The sequence below is a fragment of the Beta vulgaris genome, chromosome 3, assembly GCF_026745355.1.
Source record: "Beta vulgaris subsp. vulgaris cultivar EL10 chromosome 3, EL10.2, whole genome shotgun sequence".
Classification (NCBI taxonomy): domain Eukaryota; kingdom Viridiplantae; phylum Streptophyta; class Magnoliopsida; order Caryophyllales; family Amaranthaceae; genus Beta; species Beta vulgaris.
Genome location: NC_079204.1, coordinates 51,152,567 through 51,178,856, shown reverse-complemented (window position 1 = coordinate 51,178,856; position 26,290 = coordinate 51,152,567). Strand labels below are relative to the sequence as shown.

Below are 26,290 nucleotides of genomic sequence, written 5' to 3'. Positions count from 1 at the left end.
TTTTGATGAGACCCGCTACCAACCGGTCATAGGACCTACCCTCATGGACTATGCTTACCTAGATTGCCTTTAGTGGTTAAAGTGGTTAAAGCGGGTTGCGGGCTGGGGACACATACCAGTCCATTGAGTTGCCTAATCCAGTAGCAAAAATCAGACCCGGACAACCATATTACCACCTTCCCATTGCCGGTACTGATTTTCCCTCCCCCATCCCAAAGATACACCCAGTGCACCTTTCACCGCCGCCCACCCCATTCTGATGATATTGCCTATACTTCTGATGCTCCCCCTCCCCCATATTCTGTTGTTCTTCCTTCTTTTGATTTTCGGGATATGATGAGCATGCTCCAACGAATGGAGTCTGGCATTATTGCCAGCTTTGCAGCCATCCAGAGCATCGTCCAGCGCGAGCTCTCCAGAGCATTAGCCAACGTGTTGATACATTTTCTTATCATGCCATTTCTTTGTGTTTAAATTGTGTTTACCATAACCCTTTCCATAACAAAACAGTTCACGTGTATATCATATGAAAAAGCAGGATTATGCTCTTTAAAAGGTTGACAACTAGACATTCAACCCAGGATCAAAGTCCCCTATACTTAAGCCTCTAGCGCCACTAAAAAACATACTCAGTCGCATAACTGCTTGATCTCTGTCCACATTCCACAAACACCAATATACCACAACATAATTGAACCCTCCTCTACCCGACATTTCTTTCCACCCCTACCACCTAATTGATATATATGGATTATGGACTTTATACTTCGCTATCACGAGGCGACTGAGGGAAGTATATGAAGATGTACATTAAACAAGAATAATAGAAACACTATATACTCCCTTTGTTTTATATTAACTTGTTTTACTTTGGTTTTTCATGTTTGCCAATGCATAACCTTGACCTTTAATATCTTTAATGTTCTATTAGTAAAGAAGTCGAAAATTTAGATGTTTGAAGATAAAAATTATGGAAAGGAAAAACTGATAAGGTCGGTCCCAACTAATGGTAAGGTTCATATTTGATCCTCATAGGAAAATTGCTACACTGAACATAAGACAACTTTCAGTGGAATTATAACTTAGGTGCCATTTTTAAGCAAAAAGACTAATGTGAAATATTTTATATAACCATAACCTAAAGCCTATGTTCCATGGATTTGGGTACTCGTAGAAAAAACAGTATGTATCTAAGTGTACGCCTCAGTTATTCTATGAAAGGATTCCATGATTTTGGCCCAAAATTAAGTGTTAAAGTATCAATACCTATGTTGAAGTGTCGAGGATCCAATACGGGTACCTAAGGTTAAATGAAGAGTCGAAGTGTCGAAGTACATAGTAAAAGTATAATCTTAGTACTATGACGACAATATATAACTAAATTGTAATACTTCCTAAATGCCTATTATAACTCATATAGGAAGAATAAGGTGAGGAACTATTCCTTGAGCCCACGAGCCATTACCAAAAAAATTTAATTCATAATTCTCTGGTAAAGGTCCTATAATCCTTTTCTCTTGACTTTGGACTTAGAAATCTATGGTTGGGTGCGGATCATAAAGTCTATTGTTTTCCACCCATTGAAAGTGGAACTTCACCTTTGAACAAAAGAAAGTATAAGATCCACTAGACGTCCACAACCGATAACCAAGAGGATGATGAATAACAGAAGTCTATATGCATATGCTTCATATGAATAATATCATATTAGGCCCAAAAAAACATCATGAGCCTACATTCCAAACAGTCAAACAGAACATCCCAGAGATCTGATTCTTTCACTCAACAGAATATTAAGAAGTTTAAGAATGAACAGGATGTAGTTTAGAGTACACATAACATTCACCAAACTTAATACAGAGCTGTTTCGGCTTATCACAATAGTAAATTTAATTGCATTGCTTGTTTTTACCTAATCTCCTTTACTGCCTTTTTCTACACTCGAATGGTAGAAAATCAATTTCAATAAACACACTGGGATTAGGAGATAATTTGAGTAGAAAGTTACCTAGAATCCGTTGATCCTGCTTCGATGTTGTCGGATATTTGGCCAGGCATTCTTGGCATTGTTCCTGTAACTCCTTTGCTGCCTTTCTTTCTATGCTAGGAATTATAGGCACATCTCCATCTGACCAAGTGGGCAATGTTCTGGCTGCAGCTATGACGGCTCCATCAACAAAATTATCTCCTCCTTTTGCTAATTGACCTGTTTGAGACAGAATATACAGTACTGAGATCGCATAAGTCCGAAATATGCACAGTATGATTTTCCACAATTAGAGTCTTAAAATCTTACTACTATGATAATATTCTTCTCGAAGACCGGTAATATTGAAGACAGACAAGAATGTATCCAAATGTATCCGGGAATCACCAGAGAAAGACAAATCATCCCAGGGATTCTGGAAATGATAAAAACAATGTTAAGGCCACATTAATATGGTTAAAGTGTAAGTGTTCTATGATTGATGCATGCGAAATTCATTTTACTTTACAAAATCCAGAAAGAGCCTTTGAATGAGACAAAGTATATGCCAAAGTACAATATATTGACGATGACATTACATTAATTTGAACTCAATTGTCATGCAAATTTGCAAACACCTTGCAAATGACTGTTGCATATAAGATCCAGGTGTGACAAGAAATCGACTTAGAAGATATGGAACACAAACATTTCAATTTAGTGGCTGTCCAATATATTGGAACAGTTATACATTTAAAAGAATCAAAAGAAAAATGAAAACCCCGCCTAAATCTCCTTAGACAATGAGAGACAAAGAGAGGAGCTAGGTAATGTCCTCATTACCAAAGGGCCAACATGTAAAAATTATAAAGTGAGGGAACAATAGCAGAACTACGACACATGGTAAGGCAGCATAATTCTCACATTTCCTCTTCATCATGCTATTGAGTTGATACATCCTCTTCATCATGCTATTGAGTTGATATATCCTCTTTATTATGCTACAAATTCCCAGCTTGCAACTCTTATTGCAGGAAAAAGTAAAAGGAAAAAAGGACTACCCAACCTCACTAAGGAAAGATTTCAAATCACATTTTAGTTGCTAGCAATCAAATGATCATATTCTTTATATTGCTTACGAGAAGACGAAATAGTCTCAAGTGGCAAAAGTCACTAGCTCATTAACCTATCTAGAATTACCTCTCATGTGAAAAGAATTTTTTCTCAATTGATTCACTAGGTACAAACTACAAAGTGAATGAGTGAGAATAGTAGCACTAAAAACAGAAAACAAGCAACCAAATAAATGAAAAGCTTATGAAAAAGGAAACACCATATTTAAACGAGAATTGCATGTTCAAACATGAATCCAGACTCTCAGAGGCTCCAATTTAAAACTTGTTTCCCTTGTCTCTGATACTTCGAGTTTCAATTTGCTTCTAAGCAACTGTCATGTGTTGTTCGGCTTTTGAGGAGCCTTGACGAGTTCAGTTGCTAGTTTAGTGGCGTCGATTTTAGATTACGTAACTTCAGCTTGTTAATTCCTTTCTTAGTACCCAAATTTACAGCACCTAGTCAGGGTTGGAACGTAAATACATATGGGGACCTGGACTGAAAATGGCCAATCTAGAAATTCTAGAAACAATTACTAGGAAACGAAGAAAATTTTAATCATTTACATAAAAAGTACATATTTGAATCTACATAAGTGTCCAAAAGTAGTATGTAGCAACTAATATGATATTTCCATTTTAGGGAAATGTAGCAAGTAAAAAAAAAAGAAATATATAAGTAGCTCCTACAACTTAAAGCAATCTCTAAGCATCAATAAATAGAATACATCATTCATTGTCAACACCCTCGAAAATCAAGTCGCCCTCCAACACCCTCAGAAACATAAATCAGTTATGAGGGGACAAGCAATTGAGAGTTTGAGGAAGTTAGAGAACTAGAGAGTCGAGAAGAAGCGGAGGAAGAGTTCCCCAAAGCCCCTAGGTTTAAGTTAGCTGCTGACTACACTTATCCTCTTTTCTTTCTTTCTTTAAGAAAATATGGTTATATAGGTTGAGGACGCACATGATGCTCAGCTGTCCCAAAGAAGTAAACTGCTGTCTCCGCGACATTTTAGAGATGTTTCAGGGAAGTCTCCATGCCATCCCCTCCCTAGTCATCCCTGGTATGTGTGCGAGGCTGCGGAGCACCTACTAGGCACCCGCATGCTTCATAGCTTAGGACACTAACCACATAATACCAAAATCAAATCCATTAGGTTTTACATGTGGGCTATTGGTTTATAAAAGCCAAATAATGCTATTTAAGGTTCACCGCAGTTTGCTTCGTTGATTATTTGTTGTTAGAAGGTTGTGAGGAGTCCACATGAAAGAAGTCATGAGGCCGGTTGTGTTAGTATGATGAACAATATAGGATCACACTCATTTACGCTACTATGATATTGAATACAAAAAATAGGTGTCTTTATTAGTGATTCACAAACCTCATGGAGTAGTTACTTTATGTTCTTTATATGGATTTGCTCCTTTATTAGTTCCGTAGTATTCTCTTAAGTAAAATCAAGATCCAAGCGATGTAAATGCTTAGAATTTGAATTTGTCTGTTAAATTTCTCTTCTGCATTTCCCCTCAAGTACCCAAGATCTAATCTTTATTTGAGAAAACCTAGTTTTTCAGAAAGCTTCATCGAAGGGCTAACCAAGATCCAGATCAACATGGCACCACAGCTTGAGATTCCAGCTAAGAAGACCAGCCAAAAACTTGCTGCACCAGTTCTGCGCTATGCTAAAAAAAATTCATTGATTATATTGGTGTTGTTTGATTCAAGGTCTAAACTTGTGTTTTGGGATCTAAAGTGTGGGGGAATCAGTAGAGTTCCTTAGCATAACTTGCTGGCAGTAAGGCAAAGTGTTTTTGGCAGCCTTTGTTAGACAATCCTATCATTCATGGAAAGAGTTCAGCTTGTTGTATCTCTGATTGGGTACACCAAGATAGTTTAAGTATATCTATCAATTCCTCACAAATTTCAGAGCAACAGCTAAGTATCTTTGTTTTCAAAATAATTCTGAACGTTGACAGTAAAGAATACCATACATCTTAAAATCATCTAATTTCAGCATCTTTTAGTGATTTAGTGTAAGGCTTATAGTGTTAAATATATATATATATATATATATATCCAGGCACAAATAATTGCAGCAGAAACACCAGAAAGTCAATGAATCAATGGACTGGTAAAGATTTCAGAATTTACCACAGGTGAGGAGAATCCATATCTTTGCATAAGCATACTGTTCTGCTGTCCACCCAAGTAGCTCACCGTCATCTATAACGATAACCCACAGCATACATTATCCTATATTTTGGAATTGTACAGATAAGCACCAAAATGAATGAAGAGATTTCTAGGAACAGTAGACAAAATAGGATGATTAGGATTGGTTAATATCACATCCATACAGGTGTATGGTACTATTGCACTTTACATGTATTGATGATGAAATCTAAAGGAATACTTTTTAAAGCAAAAACTCAGGTCATTTTGCTATCCAAAATTCTTAGAGACAGCATAGGATAAAGGGTAATTACATCCTATAAGCTAAAAGCATATGGAGATAAAAAGAACCTTATATCTATATAGTTGCTACATCCATCCCACTTTTTTAGTCCACTTTGAAAGATTTGACTCTTATATATCTAGTGAATCACAAATTTATTAGTTAGAGTGAGAAAATGGGATGGAGGGATTATAATGCTACATTGTTACAATATCCAACCAATCATGATACCCACATTTCTATCCTTGGATATTGATGTGTTCATTATTCATCGATTATTTACTCCAATCCCCTTAGTTTGATAGTCGATTTGGGCTCTTTTGAGCTCGTTTCTTCTGGATTTGATGTCTTTGGAGCTCTTGTCGTGTTTTGCAGGTTTTGAGGCAGAATAGGCACTTTTTACCTTTATCTAAGTCGCGACACGAAAGTCCAACAATCCACAAGGTCCAAGGAGTATCCGCGAGACCGCACAAGCATTTCGGTTGGATTGCGCGAAGAAAAAGACAAGGAAATACATTCGCCCGGTCGACCGAGCGGTGTGGCCCGACCAGGAGAACCACCAACTTGAGTTGCTGCTGCATCTTCACTTCGCCCGGCCAACCGGGTGATCAAAGAGAGAAAAGTGTTTACGCGCCCGACCGGGCGGATCAAAAACTCCCATTCTCCAGCACTCATTTCGCAAAGAGGAAAACTTGCTTACGCGCTAGACCGGGCGGTTTTGCTTCTTTGTCGTACTTTCTAAATCACCGTCGCCCGATTGGGCGGTTTCTCGGGACGCGTTTTTTTCGATTTTTTTAGCCGGTTTTGTAAAAAGTATAAATAGGTTTTTAGTATTTTCGATTAGACGATCTTATTTTCTACGTTTTTAGGGCTGAATACTTAGTTTTTCTCTCTGGAGTTTTGTTTGAACTTTTACATTACAAGATTATAAAGATCGTTGATTTCCTTTTCATTGTTCTTCAATCATTCGGTATTCTTCTTTACTTTCTTTAATTTAATGAATTCTTTTACTTTGATCATGTTTATTGAGTTTATTATTATCATGAGTGAGTAGTCTATTTCTAGGGCTTAGAGAGGGAAGCCATGTTTATACCTTTTTGATTGTGGTTTGATATTCTTTGATATTTGGATTGAATTAGAATAATTCCTGTTGATTTGTCATACTTGTTTAATTCATGTAGTTGCGCAATATCATGAGTTATGTTTAGCTAATAAGAATTAGAATCGAAAGATCGTATTCATTAGAGGCTTGTTACAATAGGTAGATTTGATTATGTTGAGCGACCGTATTGGCATATGTTAATCTAAGAGTTGTTAATACCTGACCAAGGATTAACAAAATACTTTATTTATTCGAACCTCAATCCAAATATTGTTGAACTATATTATATTGATTAAATTGGTATAAGCATGGTGAACCGATCGATTGCCCTAGACTTTTAATTATTTGATAAATTTCCATCTTTCAGCGTTCTATTTTATATATATTCTAGTTTAGTTATTAATTATTCAATCATTTCCTCTCTTGAAGTAGTTAGATAATTGAGCACAAATCTGTAGAACTCCTCTCCATGTGGATCGACCCGTATTTGTCTGCTAAACAGACACCGTGCACTTGCGGTATATTTTAAAACTCATCAAGTTTTTGGCGCCGTTGCCGGTGACACGGCTAGTTTCTATAGCTTTCTGATTAATTATTTGATTATTTCTGCTGTCTCATTGGAACTTCAAGTTCTAATTGAGGCCATCTCACTACACATTTTTCTTTGTTTCTTTTATGCCCAGGTCTAAAAGAACAGGTACTCCAGTTCCGACTGATCCTGATCTTGAGAAAACCATTCAGCAGCTCAAGAAGACACAAAAGAACTAATCAGGAAAAACCCACGAAAGAACCAACAGAACCAATCATGCCTCTAAGTCATTGAAGTCTTATGGGGTACCTTCTCTTAGCAATATTCCTAGAGGCCCTACTATGCCTGATATACAAGCAGCCAACTTCGAAATCAAGCCTGCCCTCATTAATATGATCCAGCAGAATCAGTTTGGTGGGCATCCATCTGAAGACCCTGTAAATCATTTACAACGGTTTCAACAACTCTGTCGTACCGTTAAGCACCAAAGGGTCACTCCTGATCAGTTGAAGGTCATGGTCTTCAAATTTTCATTAAAGGACAAGGCACAGAAGTGGCTGAACGATGTCAATGAAACTGAGTGGAGTGCTATATCTGAAGCATTCCTGAAAGAGTACTACCCTCCCACCAAGACTGCAGAAATAAGACATAAGTTTGCCACCTTCCAACAAGAACCCGATGAAACACTGAAGGAAGCATGGAATAGGCTCAATGATTTGCAGAGAGAATGCCCACACCACAATCTGGATAAGTGGTTCATCACCCACGCATTCTACAATGGTCTACAACCTCATATCAAGAGCACGATTGATTCATCTGCAGGGGGTGTATTCGTAGATAAGGGGGTAGATGAAGGATACGATTTTCTGGCCAACTTAGCACCGAATGATCATAGTTCCTCCAGGACTATTACAAAGAAAAAGTTGGATGCTGATGCATATGCCTTGTTGTCTTCACAAGTAGCACAGTTGAGCATGAAGATGGACTCACTGAAATCTTCGCAGTCTAGTATTCCTCCCATGAGTATTAATGCGATGTCTTCCATGGCTCCTATTACTTCCTCCTTTTGTGAAGTGTGTGGTGTTCAAGGCCACTTTGGTCATGGTTGTTGCTACAGTCAACCTAATCCGAATCAGATAGAGCATGCAAATGCTTTTGAGCAGAGACCACACAACCCCTACTCTAACACTTACAACCCAGGTTGGAGAGATCACCCCAATTTTCCTATAAGAACAACAATGTTCAGAATCCTCCACAATCTTCCTACCAACCACCACATCAAAACCCACCACAACAAGCTGCTAGACAACCGTATTATCAAGGGGCTCCTCAGAACCCCCCTCCTGGTTTCAATAGGCCTTCACACCAAGGCTATCAGCAGCAAGCTCCTCATAATACCAGCTCTCAAGAGCATACTATGTCTGATCTAATGAAAATGATGGTTTCTATGCAGAAAAATCATGAGGAGAGCATCAAGGAGCTGAAGAACACCACCAAGCATTTGGAGACTCAACTTGCTCAGGTGGCGGGAAATAATGCACAGAGGCAACTAGGTCATCTGCCGGCGCAACCAATTCCTAAAGAAACTGCTAATGTTGTCACTCTTCGAAGCGGTACACAATATGATGCCCCACCTATGCCTACTGATGATTCAGTACCTCCTGTTTAGAATGATGATGTGGATGACAATGAAGGTGAGGATAGCTCCACAACTGAAATTGAGCACGGGAAAGTGGATGACGCAGAGAAACGCAAGGAGAAGTTTACTGATTCTCCTACTCCACCACTACCTTTCCCCCATAGGATGCAAAAATCAAAGGTCGATCAACAACTTGGTAAATTTATGTCTATGGTCAAAAATCTTGAGGTAACAGTTCCTTTCACTGATTTAATTTCTCAAGTACCTGTGTATGCCAAATTTCTGAAAAATATATGATCACTAAAAGAGAGATTTTGGTGGGTCTGAATGGTGGCTTGACCGAGCTCAAGACGGCCCATCTGTGAGGTAAGGGACTGCTGTCCCTGCTCAATGCGGGTAAGGGCGGCCATCATAGGGTCTACAGGGGAGCGGAGGAAGAGGCTTCCCCAGCGGACTGCCTATGGTAGGTCCTCAAAGGTCGTCTGGCAATGGGCTCCTGACCCCGCAAAGGAAGTAGGTATGAACCTACACCAGGCTCAAGGCGCGTCTGGGCACGGTCAGGAAGAAGGATGGACTCCTTGGCAATGTACCACCTAAACTTATTGGCCGATTGGACAGTTATCCACTTGGCATTGATCATATAATCGATGCCAATCTCTGTAGGGCCAGCTACTGTAATGTTGATGTCAGACACTTAACCAAAATGAACAGCTATAGTAGTGATAAGGCCACCTAAAACGATAGGTTGTCCCCTAACACTACCATCCTCAAATGTGGCAGGCAAACTAGTTGCAGTCCGTTTGAGCTGGGAGACAAATAAGTAGGGCAGGCACAAAGCACAGTCCAACGCGGGAAACAAATAGCTCTGATACATATTGATTAAGCATTCAAGAGCATTCAAAGAAAGAAACAAGAACAAAGAAAGAGAACATAAAAGTTTGTATCAAACCGGTTCAAACAAGTTGAACAACCACCACTTTCACTACCCAAATACCACCAATCTAAGATCAAGTTATAACAATAAGCCTCTAACTTGCATCTACTTTGAGTTTCATCCACCAATTCAACGATTAAGTGAAAGAATTAAGCAAAGATTTGAGAATGGTCTAAACTGACCGGAAATACAATAAGCACACAGCTTAGTGTTTCAAGCATAAAAGCTTCAATTTTCATTCAAATGACTTAATTCCAAAAAGAGTACAAAGCTAACTTATATATCTACCTTGTGTCCAAATTTCAGCTGATTTGGACTTCATTTGCCACGCCAACTAAGCTAATAAACTACAAGACACAAATATTACAAACTGTTCAGCACACTTTCTAAAAACTAGCTTAATTCCCTATTGGAAGTTACAAATCAGACGAACTACCAATGGAATACTAAAGTAAACATATTAAACTATAACTCCTCAAAAGCTTGTACCATTTGCAGCTCAAATGATTGCTGCCCAAAACAGAAGAAAAGAAGCTATGAGGGACGCAGGAGCTGGCAGCAGCTTTCCTTAGCATGAAGCATCCTCATTTCACTTGTTAAGGCTTCTTTCACCCATGTGAACTTCATGTGGGCTTCTCCTCTTCCCTAAGTCTTCAATTCAGTAGGAGGTGGCACCAAAATGCAGCAAAAATACCTTCCTAAGCTTGCTTAGAACCGGATTACAATGAAGCTAAACTAGCTTAGCTCTTAAAACATGATTAACTTAACTTAAGTATGTAATTAGACTACTAATCACTTACTAAACTTGATTACCAATACATAATGATGATTAAGGTGTCATTAAGTATTAACTAATCTTGCTTAAGTAGAGATTAACATAGGATTAGCCTAATCAAGGTGCTTAAGTAAGGTTTTAGAATAAACCGAGCTAGTTAGACTAAGAAACTGAACCTCTTTCACCATGTTCTTCTTTTGATCATGTAGAAGAAGACCTTGATTGTTTAAGCTAGATGCTCCTGCATCAAGCTCCCCACCAGAAAAATCTCCTGTGTTTGACAGGAGTGGGGCTCAGCTCGTCCAAAAAGTGTGCATCCAAGAAATCGCTCCGAGTAGCGAAGACTGGGAAAGTGTAAGTGGTCAGCAGACATGTGTTGGGTGTTGACTTCATCTTCACCCGTAAAGGCTGCCCACAATGTGTTTATGCGAAGGTCGGGAGGGTGGCGATGTTCTCCAGTGAGGGATAGGCCACAAATAGCAGCTAATTAGCCTAGTGTAAGTTCTCGATCCTCATTCATGAGGCGAAAACGAAGAACCTGATTTTGGTTCCCTATTTCTAGGGAACTCATAAATTCAAGGGCTAGGTGCCTAAAGGTCCAAAAGAACATGCCAAACATAGTTCCTAATCCCAGCTTCTCAAATAAAGTCTTGGTATCAGCAAATATACCCAATGTATGCAAAGATTGTGAATCAACAAAACGAGTGGGAATTATATTGCGGAATTTCAACTTTTGAAATTTTTCTTTTTGCTCTAAAGTTTTGAAAATTACCTCAGGGAAGATTGAATCCGATGGAATTTGATTGCTTGATTCCCCACGTGAGCTGTGCCTCCTTTTGCTTGGTCTTGACATGGTGAAATTGGATGAGAAGGTGAATTGAAGTGAGTGGGAGAAAAGATGAAAATTGTCTGATTTTTTTGTGAGAAAGATGAAGAAAAAGAAGAAGGGTGGAGAAAATTTGAAGGAGAAGATGAAATTGGTGAGAGAAGAAAGGTAGGAGAAGGTATGGATATGGAGGTAGTGAGGAGAGAGAAAACAAGGGTTTTGAAAAGGATGGAGAATTGAGAGAGAGTGAAAAGAGCTAATGAAGAAAAGGGGGAGTTTGGGCGAAAATATAATCTGTCGGGGGTACCGCCCAGTCGGGCCAGCCCGCGCGGTTTTACCGAGCGAAAAGATTTTTTCAGGATTTGCTGTTTTTGCTCAAAGTTGGGCGTTTGCGAGCGAAGGAAAACCGCCCGGTCAACCGGGCGTAATCTAGTGTGTGCGGTGAGGAGAGTGTGTGCGGTGAGGAGAGTGTACCCGATCAACCTCCTTCAAATTTTCTCCACCCTTCTTCTTTTTCTTCATCTTTCTCACAAAAAAATCAGACAATTTTCATCTTTTCTCCCACTCACTTCAATTCACCTTCTCATCCAATTTCACCATGTCAAGACCAAGCAAAATGAGGCACAGCTCACGTGGGGAATCAAGCAATCAAATTCCATCGGATTCAACCTTCCCCGAGGTAATTTTCAAAACTTCAGAGCAAAAAGAAAAATTTCAAAAGTTGAAATTCCGCAATATAATTCCCACTCGTTTTGTTGATTCACAATCTTTGCATACCTTGGGTATATTTGCTGATATTAAGACTTTATTTGAGAAGTTGGGCTTAGGAACTATGTTTGGCATGTTCTTTTGGACCTTTAGGCACCTAACCCTTGAATTTCTGAATTCCCTAGAAGTAGGGAACAAAAATCAATGAATGAGGATCGAGAACTTACACTAGGCCAATCAGCTGCTATTTTTGGCCTATCCCTCACTAAAGAACATCGCCACCCTCCCGACCTTCGCATAAACACATTGTGGGCAGCCTTTACGGGTGAAGATGAAGTCAACACCCAACACATGTCTGCTGACCACTTACACTTTCCCAGTCTTCGCTACTCGGAGCGATTTCTTGGATGCACACTTTTTGGACGAGCTGAGCCCCACTCCTGTCAAACACAGGAGATTTTTCTGGTGGGGAGCTATTTGTTTCCCGCGTTGGACTGTGCTTTGTGCCTGCCCTACTTATTTGTCTCCCAGCTCAAACGGACTGCAACTAGTTTGCCTGCCACATTTGAGGATGGTAGTGTTAGGGGACAACCTATCGTTTTAGGTGGCTTATCACTACTATAGTGTTCATTTTGGTTAAGTGTCTGACATCAACATTACAGTAGCTGGCCCTGCAGAGATTGGCATCGATTATATGATCAATGCCAAGTGGATAACTGTCCAATCGGCCAATAAGTTTAGGTAGTACATTGCCAAGAAGGAGTTCATCCTTCTTCCTGACCGTGCCCAGGCGCGCCTTGAGCCTGGTGTAGGTTCATATCTACTTCCTTTGCGGGGTCAGGAGCCCATTGCCAGACGACCTTTGAGGACCTACCATAGGCAGTCCGCGGGGGAAGCCTCTTCCTCCGCTTCTGTAGACCCTATGATGGCCGCCCTTACCCGCATTGAGCAGGGATAGCATTCTCTTACCTCACAGATGGGCCGTCTTGAGTTCGGTCAAGCCACCATTCAGACCAACCTGACCACCCACCCATCCGTCTTGGTATACGCCACACGTACCTGACCCCACTGACCATGTGGGGGCGGATACTTTTGGCAATGCTGTTTTTGGTGCTGGAGGTATTTCTGGTAGCGGTTTTACTGCGGAGATGTCTGATGTGAGACGTGAGTCCTCTCTCTTTCCCTCTTGCTGCAATGAGGTCATTGCCGAGTTCAGCTTGGGGGAGATTTGCTGTAAGTACACCCCCTCCCTTTATTGCTTTTTAGTGTAGTCAGTTTAGTTAGTCTGTTTGTCATAGTTTAGTTTCATTGCTTTCCCAACCAAAAAAAAAAAAAAAGAACAAAAACTAGAAAAAAAATCATATATTGCTGAAAAAACATCAAAAATACGATTTGACTGGATTGGTGTGATTGCTTCCTTGTGCCCCATGATATTCTTTGAAAGTGTATTTGGGCTATTTATCTGGATAGTTGGGACTTGAGATTGTGATGCTGGAATGTGAACTCTAAATGCCTTGACCTCAATGATTTTTGAGATAAAAGCGCTTATCTTGACTCATACTTGAATTGGTTAGACTGTGAGGATTCATTCTTGCCAATGGATTCATCTTGCCAATGGATTCATTTCTATATCCATTCTGTTTTCTTGTGTGTTAGTTCCTCATTAGCTGATTGATCTTGACTTTGACAACGTACTCATTGATATCTAATGACTTGGGGCAATTGTTGTGATAGAGGCGTTCTTTTGTCTGATTCTTGAGCCTAAAGTGATTTTTGTGATATACTATTATCCTCCTTAGCCCCGCTGAGCCTAATGACTATTTCATGTTACTAAACCTCATTACATCCCATGGCCCTTGTTTGATATTAATCCAAGCCTAGCTTGGGGGAGCTAGTTGAGTTAGTATCTGAGATGTTTTTATGAGTTACTTTAGATGGAGATGATTGTATTAAGGTACAAAAGTTGAGAAAAAGAAAAGAATGAACAAAGTGAAATACATGTGATTATTGGATTGGAAAAATGCAAAGAGAAAGAAAAAGAAAGATTGAAAAAAAATGAACAAAAAGTTAAAATTCTTTCTTTCACAAGTGCTTGCAAAGAAAAGAATTCATCACACTACTTCAAGGACGAGTTTATTGAAAATATTGTGATTTATAGAAATGGGACATGTTATTGGCTATATTCAGGTTGATACTTCTAGTGACTTGTGCTCCCTATTCTTGGTTTTTCCACCACATTTCCCATACATAATCCATACCCATACCTAAGCCCCATTACAACCCTGAAAAAGTCCTCTTGAGCTTGTGCTTACATTGTTTATTGGATTGAGTGGAGTCAGTTTGTCAAGGTTAAAGAATACGTTCGCAACTTGAGTCGACATGATTAGGTTGAGTGGCATTATTACCTTTCTAAACACATGAGTGTGTGAGTGGGAAGGGTTATTATGGTTGGAATGGTGAGTGATCGGGCACATCTTTTGCCTGCCACAAAAATGTCGAGAGGAGTGACACCCTAGTGAGTGCCTTTTCGAGATTTGTATGTCATATAAGGCAGCTGCATTTGATTGCTTATTTGGGCGATGGGTAAATAGAAAAAGCTGAACAGTTGAACTTGAATTGTGCCTGCTTGAATGATTTATGAGCCTTTTAAAAGATTTTGATCTCAATTTTCATATATAAAGGAATGAGGCAATCATATTCTTGTTCATGTCATGATTTTGCTTAGGGACAAGCAAAAGGTTAGCTTGGGGAATTTTGATGTATTCATTATTCATCGATTATTTACTCCAATCCCTTAGTTTGATAGTCGATTTGGCCTCTTTTGAGCTCGTTTCTTGTGGATTTGATGTGTTTGGAGCTCTTGTCGTGTTTTACAAGTTTTGAGGCAGATTAGGCACTTTTTGCCTTTATCTAAGTCGCGACACGAAAGTCCGGCAATCACACAAGGTCCAAGGAGTATCCGGGAGACCGCACGAGCATTTCGGTTGGATTGCGCGAAGAAAAAGACAAGGAAATACATTCGCCCGGTCGACCGGCCGGTGTGGCCTGACCGGGCGAACCACTAACTTGAGCTGCTGCTACATCTTCACTTCACCCGGCCAACCGGACGATCAAAGGGAGAAAAGTGTTTACGCGCCCGACCGGGCGGGCGGATCAAAAACTCCCATTCTCCAGCACTCATTTCGCAAAGGGGAAAACTTGCTTACGCGCCCGACCGGGCAGACTCTCCCGGTTGACCGGGCGGTTTTGCTTCTTTGTCGTACTTTCTAAATCACCGTCGCCCGACCTGGCGGTTTCTCGGGACGCGTTTTTTCGGTTTTTTTAGCCGGTTTTGTAAAAAGTATAAATAGATTTTTAGTATTTTCGATTAGACGATCTTATTTTCTACGCTTTTAGGGCTGAATACTTAGTTTTTCTCTATGGAGTTTTGTATGAACTTTTACATTACAAGATTATAGAGATCGTTGATTTCCTTTTCATTGTTCTTCAATCATTCGGTATTCTTTTTTACTTTCTTTAATTTAATGAATTCTTTTACTTTGATCATGTTTATTGAATTTATTATTATCATGAGTGAGTAGTCGATTTCTAAGGCTTAGAGAGGGAAGCCATGTTTATACCTTTTTTATTGTGGTTTGATGTTCTTTGATATTTGGATTGAATTAGAATAATTCCTGTTGATTTGTCATACTTGTTTATTTCAGGTAGTTGGGCAATATCATGAGTTATGTTTAGCTAATAAGAATTAGAATCGAAAGATCGTATTCATTAGAGGCTTGTCACAATATGTAGATTTGATTATGTTGAGCGACCGTACTGGCACAATGATTAACAAAATACTTTATTTATTCGAACCTCAATCCAAGTATTGTTGAACTATATTATATTGATTAAATTGGCATAAGCATGGTAAACCGGTCGATTGCCCTAGACTTTTAATTATTTGATAAATTTCCATCTTTCTGCGTTCTAGTTTATATATATTCTAGTTTAGTTATTAATTATTCAATCATTTCCTCTCTTGAAGTAGTTAGATAATTGAGCACAAATCTGTAGAACTCCTCTCCTTGTGGATCAACCCGTATTTGCCAGTTTCTGCTAAACAGACACCGTGCACTTGCGGTATATTTTAAAACTCGTCAGATATCGCCGAATAAAGTTTTGTCACTGGACATCCCTATATAAGGTTCAGTGACAAAGATAAAGTTTCTTAAATTTTTAAGTCCCTGTGATGTGACACCCTTAATTCTAACCTAAAAATACAAAATCCAAAAAAAAAAAAAAATTGTGATAAGACTCAGAATTCGAATATAAACACTAATGATTTGTAAGATTATAGCCCTTAAACTAGTCAAACAACCAGTCATTAGTTTTTGCAGAAGCCTAATTGGACAAAATTTGTGAGAAGAAAAGCCATTGCCAAGAACAAACCAAATTTTTAGAAGGTCGGGGTCTATATCAGTCAGGGGTAAAAACCAATACCAACAGTGACTAAGATTCATTGCCTCTTGACTCCCCAAATTGTTGACAAACTAGAGATAGTATCCTTAAGGAGGTTTTATACAAGGCCTAGGAGTATAAATAGACTACCTGGTTAAAAGTGCTTCTCTTATCATAAAGATGTGCATGCCTAAACAAATATAATTAAAGATACAGCCATATTTTCATATAGCCTTACATTTCTGATTTTCATACATCATACATGTCCCATCAGTCTAGTGCACAATACTGTTACCATCTTCGAGAATTGATAGTACATGATTTGAAGAAGAGGATCTAACTTAAGTTCTTTCTCCACATCAATTTCACTAACTTTCCCCAAGTCATGCCAATCTCCTACTAAAAAAATTATTGGTTACTTTTCAACTACAATTAACATTATTATATTAAATATAATTAAAGTCATCAGTAATTGATAATCTAGGGGAACTTACAAATGCTATTAGTATTATCATTTATTACTGATTAAATTTATTACCCTAAGCTAAGGCTTATTTTTTTCATTTCACCCATCACTTACCTGTAACCACTATTGCCTCAAAGAATGCCTCATAAGCTTAAGCCTCTTAGCATCACAACCACTCGATAACCAAAGAATCTCCAAAAGAGTAAACGGAGTTTCTAGTGTTGAGTGGCTAGAGTTTCCTCATGAATTGGGATCCCATTATTCCCTTCATCTTATAAAGGTTGTGCCTCCTCTAGCCAAAAATTTTCTCATCAATAAAAAAAATTGAAACAGAACACGCATAAAGGAATATATGAAAGTGGGAAGCTTCTACTACTACATTTAATACCATTAAGAACTATATTTCTGCTTTATGTTTTCTGTTTTGCAAATCCACTTAAATATTTCCGACCAAGTTTAAACATACAGTAAAAAAATCTGTTGGCACTCTGCACGCATAAATGCAACAATGAATTAATCAATAAAATTAACTTAAAAACTGCAGAACGGGGTCTCCTTAGCTTTAAAAAAACTTACCTCCTCCCCTTTCTTTATCTTTCTTCCAGGATTTATCATAACCTCAAGCATCCGGTCTTTAAAACGCCAATGGAAAAAACAATTTGGCTGAAAAGAATGGTTTAACATGTCTGCAATGCATAAAACACGCTAACTTAAACACAAAATACACAACCATAAGAACAACTAAATTAACAAGAGAGAGTAAGAAACAAAGGATATCTTAATAAGCAATAGAATAGGGCCTGTCACAGATCATTTGGCCAAAAAGGCTTCAAATGGAGAAAAAACCAAAATTTTAATGTCGTTAACTCACCAGCATAAGGAACCAACATATTTGCATTCTGTATCAAGGCCCCAACCCTCATCTGCAAGTTTGTGCAACGCGATTGAGCGATAGCAACAGCCCACATAAATCTCTTAGGATCACGTGCCAAACGCTTTATTTTGAGGGGTGCAGCAGAATGCTGAGGAAAATTAAAAATTTCAGAGAAGTAACAGAAGACGTATTAGTCGTCAATGATTACAGTAACAACAAAAGAAAGGCACGAGAAGAAACCAAGTAGTAAGTACCCAGTTCTTTTCCCAGAACTCCAGACAACGATTTTGTTGCTCTTTCATCGTTAAATACAAACTTTGGTCCTGCAACTCCAAAAGGTCCTCCTATGGCAGGTAAAGGACATGTAAGTTTTGGCGGTTCATATCGTCACAGCAGAACAATTGATATAAAGGTTTAGTAAGTAATAACTGATTAATTAATTAATCAAGCCCAGAGTCTAGGGCAGCTCATGATTGCTAGTATAAGGGAGCACTATAAACAAGTACTGAGCCTATTATGGATCAGTATCCAGATTTCAACTATTAGCTCTACACGATCATTCACAGAATAGTATTCAATGCCAAGGTAAATCCACCAATATGTATCTAGCCATAACAAAGAAAGTCACACAAAAGAAACCAAATAGAAATGGGAATAATGCAACTTCAATATGTAAGAAACGTCGGTTGGGGAAATCTTAATTATAATGATTTAAGGAAAAATTGGACCAAAGGATTATTGATGTCTGAAAATAATATAAACTCAAACCAACTACTTACGGAGAAAAGAGAATACATATAGAGAGAAAACTTACCTTCCAAATTTTAAAATTAAATTATTGCAGTTTGGTTGCATTTACCCAGCGATTAAAATCGTCATATTAAGTTCTTAATTTGGTAGTGCGACCCACCAACTGGTTCATGATGGGGGATAAGGGTGTGAGGCACTCTGTCATCCTCAAGGGCATCTTTTAATTGTTCCCTCATCACTCCTTCCAAAAGAATAAATTGTGCGACATCCCCAAGCCATTCTCAAGCGTTCCAATCTATGTTACTTGGACTCTTCACTATATCTCTAAGTACCCATGTCGAATCATCGATATTCTGACATGGATGGGACACTTTCACACTTCATTTTGGGCCATAAATTATGTATATTTTTTATAAAATAGCTAAGTAAGACCCTTGGAGATGTACCGATGTCCGACACGAGTACCCGAATATAAGAAACACGGATCCCCATCAAGAAAATTTCAGAGACTAAGAACACTACCCTTTTGCCATTCCATGCTTCATACCCTATATATTTTGGATTTCATGTAAATATAGATAAATTGTTGATGTTAATTATTCCACGTAAGCCATTTAAGTCCCTAGTTATTGGAAAAGCCGCAAGCTAACCTCCTACCAAATTACATTATTGAACACACCAGATAACCTAATAGTGTGTTCCTGTCTTCAATGATTTATTTTAACCCTAACCATTATTCTATCCCAAATATTTGACCCTATGGCAAGAGGGTGAATTAAGGTGGTAATAAGAGAAGATAAGGAAAAGGAACACCTATCAACTCCTGTGCCAAAGAAACTACTAGGCTTATTATCGAAGATGTGTACCAAAAAGAACAATTTGCCCTTTGCTTGCGTTATGTGTACGATTTCTTGATGTTGTACATGTTCATAACTCCATTACCTTGTCACTTAGTGTAATTGTGACTTTGCTTATGGCTCATTCACTAAATGAGTCTAGAATCCATGGACAAGATTATACCGGGGCTAGCAATATGAGTGGTGAGATAAATGGCCTTATAACTTGGATCATGGATGTTAAAAATTATGTTTACTCTATACATTGCTTTGCTCATCAACTCCACCTGTTCTTTGCATGTATTGTTTGTTAAAGACACTGATATGGTTATTTTTGGCTTTTTGAACAACTTGGGGTTTTGTTGAATGCCATTAGAGTTTCCATTAAACGTAAAGAAATGCTTAACGGTAATTTAGAAAGTCATAGAAGCAATAGAATCTAACAAAATTGAAAGTAGATAAGGGTTGAACCAAAAGCTTGGTTTGGAAAGGCCAAGTAACTAGTTAAGGGTCACACTAAAAACACAAATGTGAATATCATTTATTTGTATTCTATAATTACGGAAGTGCTTGGGATGATTTATATAAAGTGCCTCCAAGAAGGAAGATCGTGTGAAAGCGCATGGAATTATTGCTACATTTGGGTCATTATGTTCATTTTCATAACAAATTTGATGATAGATTTATTTGGGGTTGTGGATGCATTATTTCAAGCCTTGCAAAGAATGGATCAAGATATGTCTTTTTCTTTACTAAGGAGGGATTGCAACTAGTGACGGATGATGGATGGGGTAGTTTTTCCGATATCTTGTCTTCTATTTGTGCTACATGACAATGAAGAATTGAAGATTCTAACATGATGATATGTATGTTCCTTGTCGAAGATCCAAGCTTTCATTGCAAAAGTCACGAATCCCCACCACTTTCATGTTGAATGTTCCTAAGTGTCATTGATTTGCAACTTCAAGAGCTTAAGAATAGGTTTGATGATATGAAGATGTTTACCTATATGGCTTGAGTCTGATCAAATCTTTTGCTTTTGAAAAGCAAAAGTTGCTTTTACAACATATCCAATTTGCTTCTCATGTAACAATATGATAAGGCTTGATCTACAAATTGATTCTATTTGCCAATGGTATGCTAACTTGCTAAGGAATGAAAGGTTTCAAGACGTAAAGGATCCTATTGGGGTTTTCATAATGCTTGTTAAAAAATATAAGAAAAGAATGGTTATAAACTACTCTACTTTCTCCTAAGACTAGTTTGTTCCTTCCAATAGTCACCACGTGGAAAGGTTATTTTCCTCATGACCTATGTGAAGCGTAAGTTGCGCAACAATGTGGGCGATTAGAATGATAATTCAGTCATTTTTACTTAAAGAAAAATATATGTATATCTTTCCTTTCAAGTTAGTGATATTGATGTAATAGATACTTCCAAAAACACGAAAACTCGTCTGAGTACATTTGTAATTTATATTCTAATCTAATTGCATCTCCTTTTTAGGAGTTACAATTTTCAATTTGGACTAAGGTACTGTAGTTTATGTCATAGATAATCGATTTTAAGTGTGTTATGTAGAATATCTAGAGTATGAACCTAGGTAAAGTTTCTAAATCTACCACTCATTACCCCAAGAGAGATAGGGGATTTACTATTTAGGTTTTGGAGAACAATTACCCTCCTTTAAAAGATAAGAATTGTCCTACCCCATCTTCTTCCTACAACCACCACCTCCATGCATCTTCCTTTTCATCAAATTCTCTTATAGCCATCTTGATTATTTAAACTCACCCCCCCCCCCCATCCAAGTATATCCTCAATCATATCCTCAGTGACCAATTTGGTAAGTGGCCATAAATGGATAATAGCATTAATATATTTTATTATAGATTTATACAAAAATTCTTAGGTCAATATTTATAATGATGCTACTTCACCACAAAACATCTAATTCTGCCCTAAATTTCCATTAAGATTCATTACCACTTGGGAATGTGGTATTAGATGGTAATGGAATTTTATGAAGAAAAAAACATGTATGAGGATTAAGTTTCATTACCATAGATATTGACATGAGATTTTCTTAACAATTCATGAGCACCTACCATACGGGTTGTAAGGGGTCAACATTATGGATTATACTACAAAGGTGTTCGAGTTCCCACACCTAGGTATTAGCACCGCTATTTTCGCAGGAGTAGTAGTAGACTATATCTAATCAAATCAAACGCCGAAACAAATTAACGACGCAAAAATAAAGAGGTGGATGGCACATCCTTCCTAATGCTTATACAAGTTTACCATGTTATGTTATGGCAATGAATCATCATATAAACCTAAAAAAGTAATTTATTAGCCAGAATTAAGGCTCAAAACTTGATAAAATTTTGTCACCTCTAGTATAAGATGGATTTGGCACTGATATTCTTAAGAGTAATATATGAGACACTAAAAAAAGATTAGCTTAAATTTTAACTCCCTATACTAAAGTTGTTAAGAATTTAATTATGAGGACACAAAATGAAGATCCGCTAAGACGAGTGATTTCATTTTAAGATCTTAATCGTACCTCTGTTGCTAGAAGCAAGCTAGTGCATTCATCAGCGCTTGGTAAGAAATCGCCATATAATTGCCAAAAGTTGTCCTCTTGATCGAAAGCAAGCAAAAGAAGGCATGCCAACCTCAAGTCCCAGTCTGTCTGTAAGCACAATCGATCAATCAGCATAAAACATGAAGAGGTTTCAAGGAAAATCTGACAATAAATGCATAAACTTCAGGTCATAATATAGAGGACGGCTTAAACATTATACACTCTCACAGTCGCAAAAGGAAGGAAGAACAAATAAAAAAAGTACATCTTCATTTTTGCAGGAATTTTCAAGGTGGCCATGTCGGTAAAACATCTTATCCTCCTTACAAATTTGCCCTATTAAAAGCATTTATTACTCCAGGCCACCAATAATTGAAGGGATATATTTGAGAATACAAATAAACTTATTACCTTGAATATGAAAGAGGAACTTGAAAGCTCTAATGGAAAAAAAATTGGGACAGATGGGGTATAAATCCTATATGCTTTTCTTAACCAGCCTAAACTTGAACAACATGAAATACAAAACACAAGAAAACTCATAAGAGTTGCAATCATAGAGCTAGTGAGTGCAGGAAGTAAAAGTATAAAACAGACATATAAAGTGCAGGATATCAATTAGCATAAATTTAAAGTAAAAGTACCTCAGGATTGGTGGAATTTATAATATCGAATATGGGATGACCAACTGGCACAATATCTGGAAAGAACATCCAGGGGAGCCTTTCGCTTATTGTTAACATAAGCTCCAATGGAATCTCCATGATCATCTGGAATATCGAGTAGAAGACGAGGTGTAATTGATCCATATCACACAAAATGAACCCCAAAAAAGTATTAAATGGATTACTTCTTCAGTTCATAAACGTGTAATGAAAAGCTAAATAAATTGTGTCTACCTGAAATGATGATTAGTATGAGGATTGGCGGTAGCTTATAGCACAAAATAAAAATAAAAAAATAAGTATGTACCCTACCCTAGTTTGTAGCTCTGAATAAGATTAAAGTGGCACTATCAACCAAAGTTGTTAAAATCACAAATCGGAAGTTCAAGATTTCCCAAAACCTAAAGATAATTTAGAAATCAGCAAACAAAATAAAGGTTTTCAATGTATTACTACACCAATTATCTGTCAACATTTCAAAAAGTAATGCTCGGCATTATTATAGTAGCTAACAAACACTACACTAGCAAACACCTAATGAAACAGATTCCACCAAAAAAAAAAAAAAAAGGTTCAACATACAATGCTATATTGCAATTCAAGATCTACAGCTTTGAAGCCCAGGGAAGCATGTTTTCAACTAAATATAAGAATTAAGATGAAGCCGAATACTTTCAGTTTTCTTAAAGATAATAAGAAATTTGAATACTAAGAGCTTCACCTAGTGGCACTACTTGATTTTGTTAAGAGTAGATATATCCTGTACTTGCATGTTGAAGTAAGTTGAACGGCAATACTTCCTTTGTGTCCAGAAATAATAGTCATAAAACTAGGTTGTAAATTCAGAATAAAGTATCCGCCCCCTAGGATACTACTCCATGTATTACGACGGAGTCGTAATTTCTAAAGTAATATGTATAGCTTAACTGATAGAGTTTGGGACAGAGTGACTATAATTCCAAACACATGGTTGTACACGGTGACAGCACATGACTGATCGCTAACTAATGAAACTTTAATGAGCTTTGCCTAGTTCCTAGTGGATAGAAAATTAGAAAATTTTCCCCCCAACATTATTGTAACTTTATTTTGATCCAAAACATTGTACATTAAATCACCACGATAGCATATTGAATCAAAAATATTGCGGGTACAAAACTATCTAAACTAGTTGGTATGTGATAGATTTGATATATAGCATCCGTCATCTAACATACTTCCCCCGTTCCAAAATAAATGAAACATTTCGCTCTTTCAGGTGAGAAACCTTTCATTTATTTCACAACGGAGGAAGTACAACCTTTGCATATACACACAACATTTAAAGTTGAACATACATAATAAAATGAACACTCCTAACCTTTTGGCAGCTACGAAATTTATCAACTCCAATAGCATTATGATTTGCAAACTACTCAAAAACAACAGAAGAATCGAAGAGTAACTCACCCGGGCACGTCGAAGAGGTTCCACATCTTTAGCAGCAAAGACACCAAACCCATTAGGTCCCTCTCTAAACTCAACACCATAAGCTCTAAAACTTCGAACATATCCTATCTTATAAAAGTCTGGGTCTGCTAAATCCATCTAAAAACCACAGAAAATTTCAACACACAGTAACAAAAAAAGCATGAAATAGAACAAGGAAGTAGGAGGAATTACCTCAGAAGGAGTTTCATTGTTTTGAGGCTGTTGAAACAGCGGAAATGAAGATGTCTCAACCAAAGCTTTGATGGGTTTAACAATGTTTCCTGCCCTATGAATTACGGAGTACGGCTTTCTTACAGGTAAGAAGCCATTGTTAAAATCAGGCCCGTTCCTGAGCCACGGCACGAGGGGAGGTCTCCCTAGGCTCAGGGATAAGAGGTCATTCATTCCAGATTTCCAGTCACAACACTACAAAAATTGATTTGATGAAGAACATGTAAATTATCCCGAAAAACATGCAATAAATTCATGATACGCACAATAACAACCTCATAAAATCAATCAATCAATCAATATTCAATCCCATGAATATGAATAATCACATTAAGTATGTAAGTATGAAAATTTTGTTAAATGACCATCTAAATTTTGTGTTTACAAAGTAGATTCTAAAAAACGCAAGAAACATGAAAATTCGCAACAAAAGTAAGGGGAAAAGAAAGAAAAAAAAAACCTGGAACGAGCTTGCAAGAACCATTCGAGCCTGAGTTCCGTATAGGTATGTGTGACAGTGTGAGGGAAGCTGAGAGGTTTCTAAAGCTTATAGCTGCTCAGGGTTTAGGCAGGGTCTTATCTATACTCCATATTACTCCATAACGTAGTTTAGGATTTTGATTTTGTGTTGCATATGCCATATGGGACAAAAATGTTGGACAAGGCGATAAGGGTATTCGTATTAATATTATCATCACTTATTCACTAGTCTAATATGTACATGATTAAGCCTGATTTAATCGGTCGGATTGATACGTGTAATATGTAAATTGAACCATTATAGGTCATTTTATTACATTTGAATAAAGGGTCGTGTCATAGTAGGTTGCACGTCGGTAATGATGAGTCGATAAACAAACAAAGCAAAGAGATGGAGAAAATAGTCATAGGTAAGTATGAGTAAATGCTCGACTTTGTGTTACTTTTTTTACCGTTTTCTTTTAATTTTACAAAAATTATTATGTTATTATTTTGACTTGTAACAATCCTCTCTAATAAAAACCATATTTATTAAGGACCATGTCCATTAAGAGCCCTTTTTATTTGACTGTATTCTTTATTCAAATGGTTACTGTGTACAAATTACAATAAGCAAGTTTACATGTGATGTTTGTGAAAACAAATACAAAGTTCATTTGCGTAATAACGTGTACGAAAAATTTGTGCTCAAAGTTCATTGTATCTTTTTCTATTTTTTAAAAACCAATAATATGTTGTAAATGTTTTTGTTAACTGAGAGTATAATGGTAAAATAGGGTGGACACTTAGTCCTCCCCTCTTCCAATACATGATAGGGATCCGTCTTATATGTACATGATGTAATTATATAATCACTTTAAGAGACAATAACAAATATAAATTGAATTCTAATATTGTTTTTCTCACTTTTATCTGTGTCAAGTGGTAGATAAAAACTCCAAAAGGTACTTTGATATATAGTAAGAAATAAATTGAGTATTAATAGTATAAAAAATATGAGTTACCATAAGTCCATAATTACAACATGATGATAATAAATAACCAATATTTAGTCATTCATACTCCATATGATATAATACTCCGAGAAAATACTACAATAACGTTGAAAAGGTACTACAAAGGACATATGAATATCATCTTCAGTAAATATTTATCTATCTATCTTAAATAAAGATAAAACAAACTAAAACCTAAATCGCATAAAGTGTGAAATTTATATTTGATGATGACTAAAAAAAAGGATCTCAAAAGCTCTAATGGAGAAGCTGAGGACATTCGAAAGAGATGAACACTGATGGATCTAGCTAGATAAGTTTAGGTTACCCATCAATCAAATAGTCCCTCCGTTTGTTTTTGTTATTCTTGTTTGAAATCTTGACACTATTTACAATTAGAGAAATCTTATAAATAATGTTCAACATATGAGAAAAAATATATT

General features: G+C 37.3%; 1 protein-coding gene and 1 non-coding gene across 4 annotated transcripts in view; both read right to left on the bottom strand.

Annotated features, from left to right (window-relative positions):
* LOC104889373 (protein PLASTID TRANSCRIPTIONALLY ACTIVE 14) overlaps window positions 1-25,009 on the bottom strand; it is a 33,963-nt gene extending 8,954 nt beyond the window's left edge. The window contains exons 1-11 of one of the 3 annotated variants that reach the window (XM_057393161.1): window positions 24,833-25,007; window positions 24,334-24,567; window positions 24,121-24,258; window positions 22,651-22,776; window positions 21,986-22,114; window positions 18,082-18,171; window positions 17,825-17,975; window positions 17,530-17,639; window positions 5,231-5,302; window positions 2,297-2,402; window positions 2,009-2,206 (exon numbers count right to left, since the gene is read on the bottom strand). In XM_057393161.1, coding sequence (XP_057249144.1) covers window positions 2,009-2,206; window positions 2,297-2,402; window positions 5,231-5,302; window positions 17,530-17,639; window positions 17,825-17,975; window positions 18,082-18,171; window positions 21,986-22,114; window positions 22,651-22,776; window positions 24,121-24,258; window positions 24,334-24,567; window positions 24,833-24,856 — 1,378 coding nt within the window. In that variant the 5' untranslated portion in view covers window positions 24,857-25,007. Of the gene's footprint in view, window positions 1-2,008; window positions 2,207-2,296; window positions 2,403-5,230; window positions 5,303-17,529; window positions 17,640-17,824; window positions 17,976-18,081; window positions 18,172-21,985; window positions 22,115-22,650; window positions 22,777-24,120; window positions 24,259-24,333; window positions 24,568-24,832 lie in introns of all 3 variants that reach the window. The other 2 variants (XM_010674572.4, XM_048641629.2) reach the window with 2 other exon arrangements.
* On the bottom strand, window positions 7,804-7,910 carry LOC125496162 (small nucleolar RNA R71). The gene has a single exon (XR_007272864.1). It is a non-coding gene; the product is annotated as a small nucleolar RNA R71 (small nucleolar RNA).
* Window positions 25,010-26,290: the final 1,281 nt, after the last annotated feature.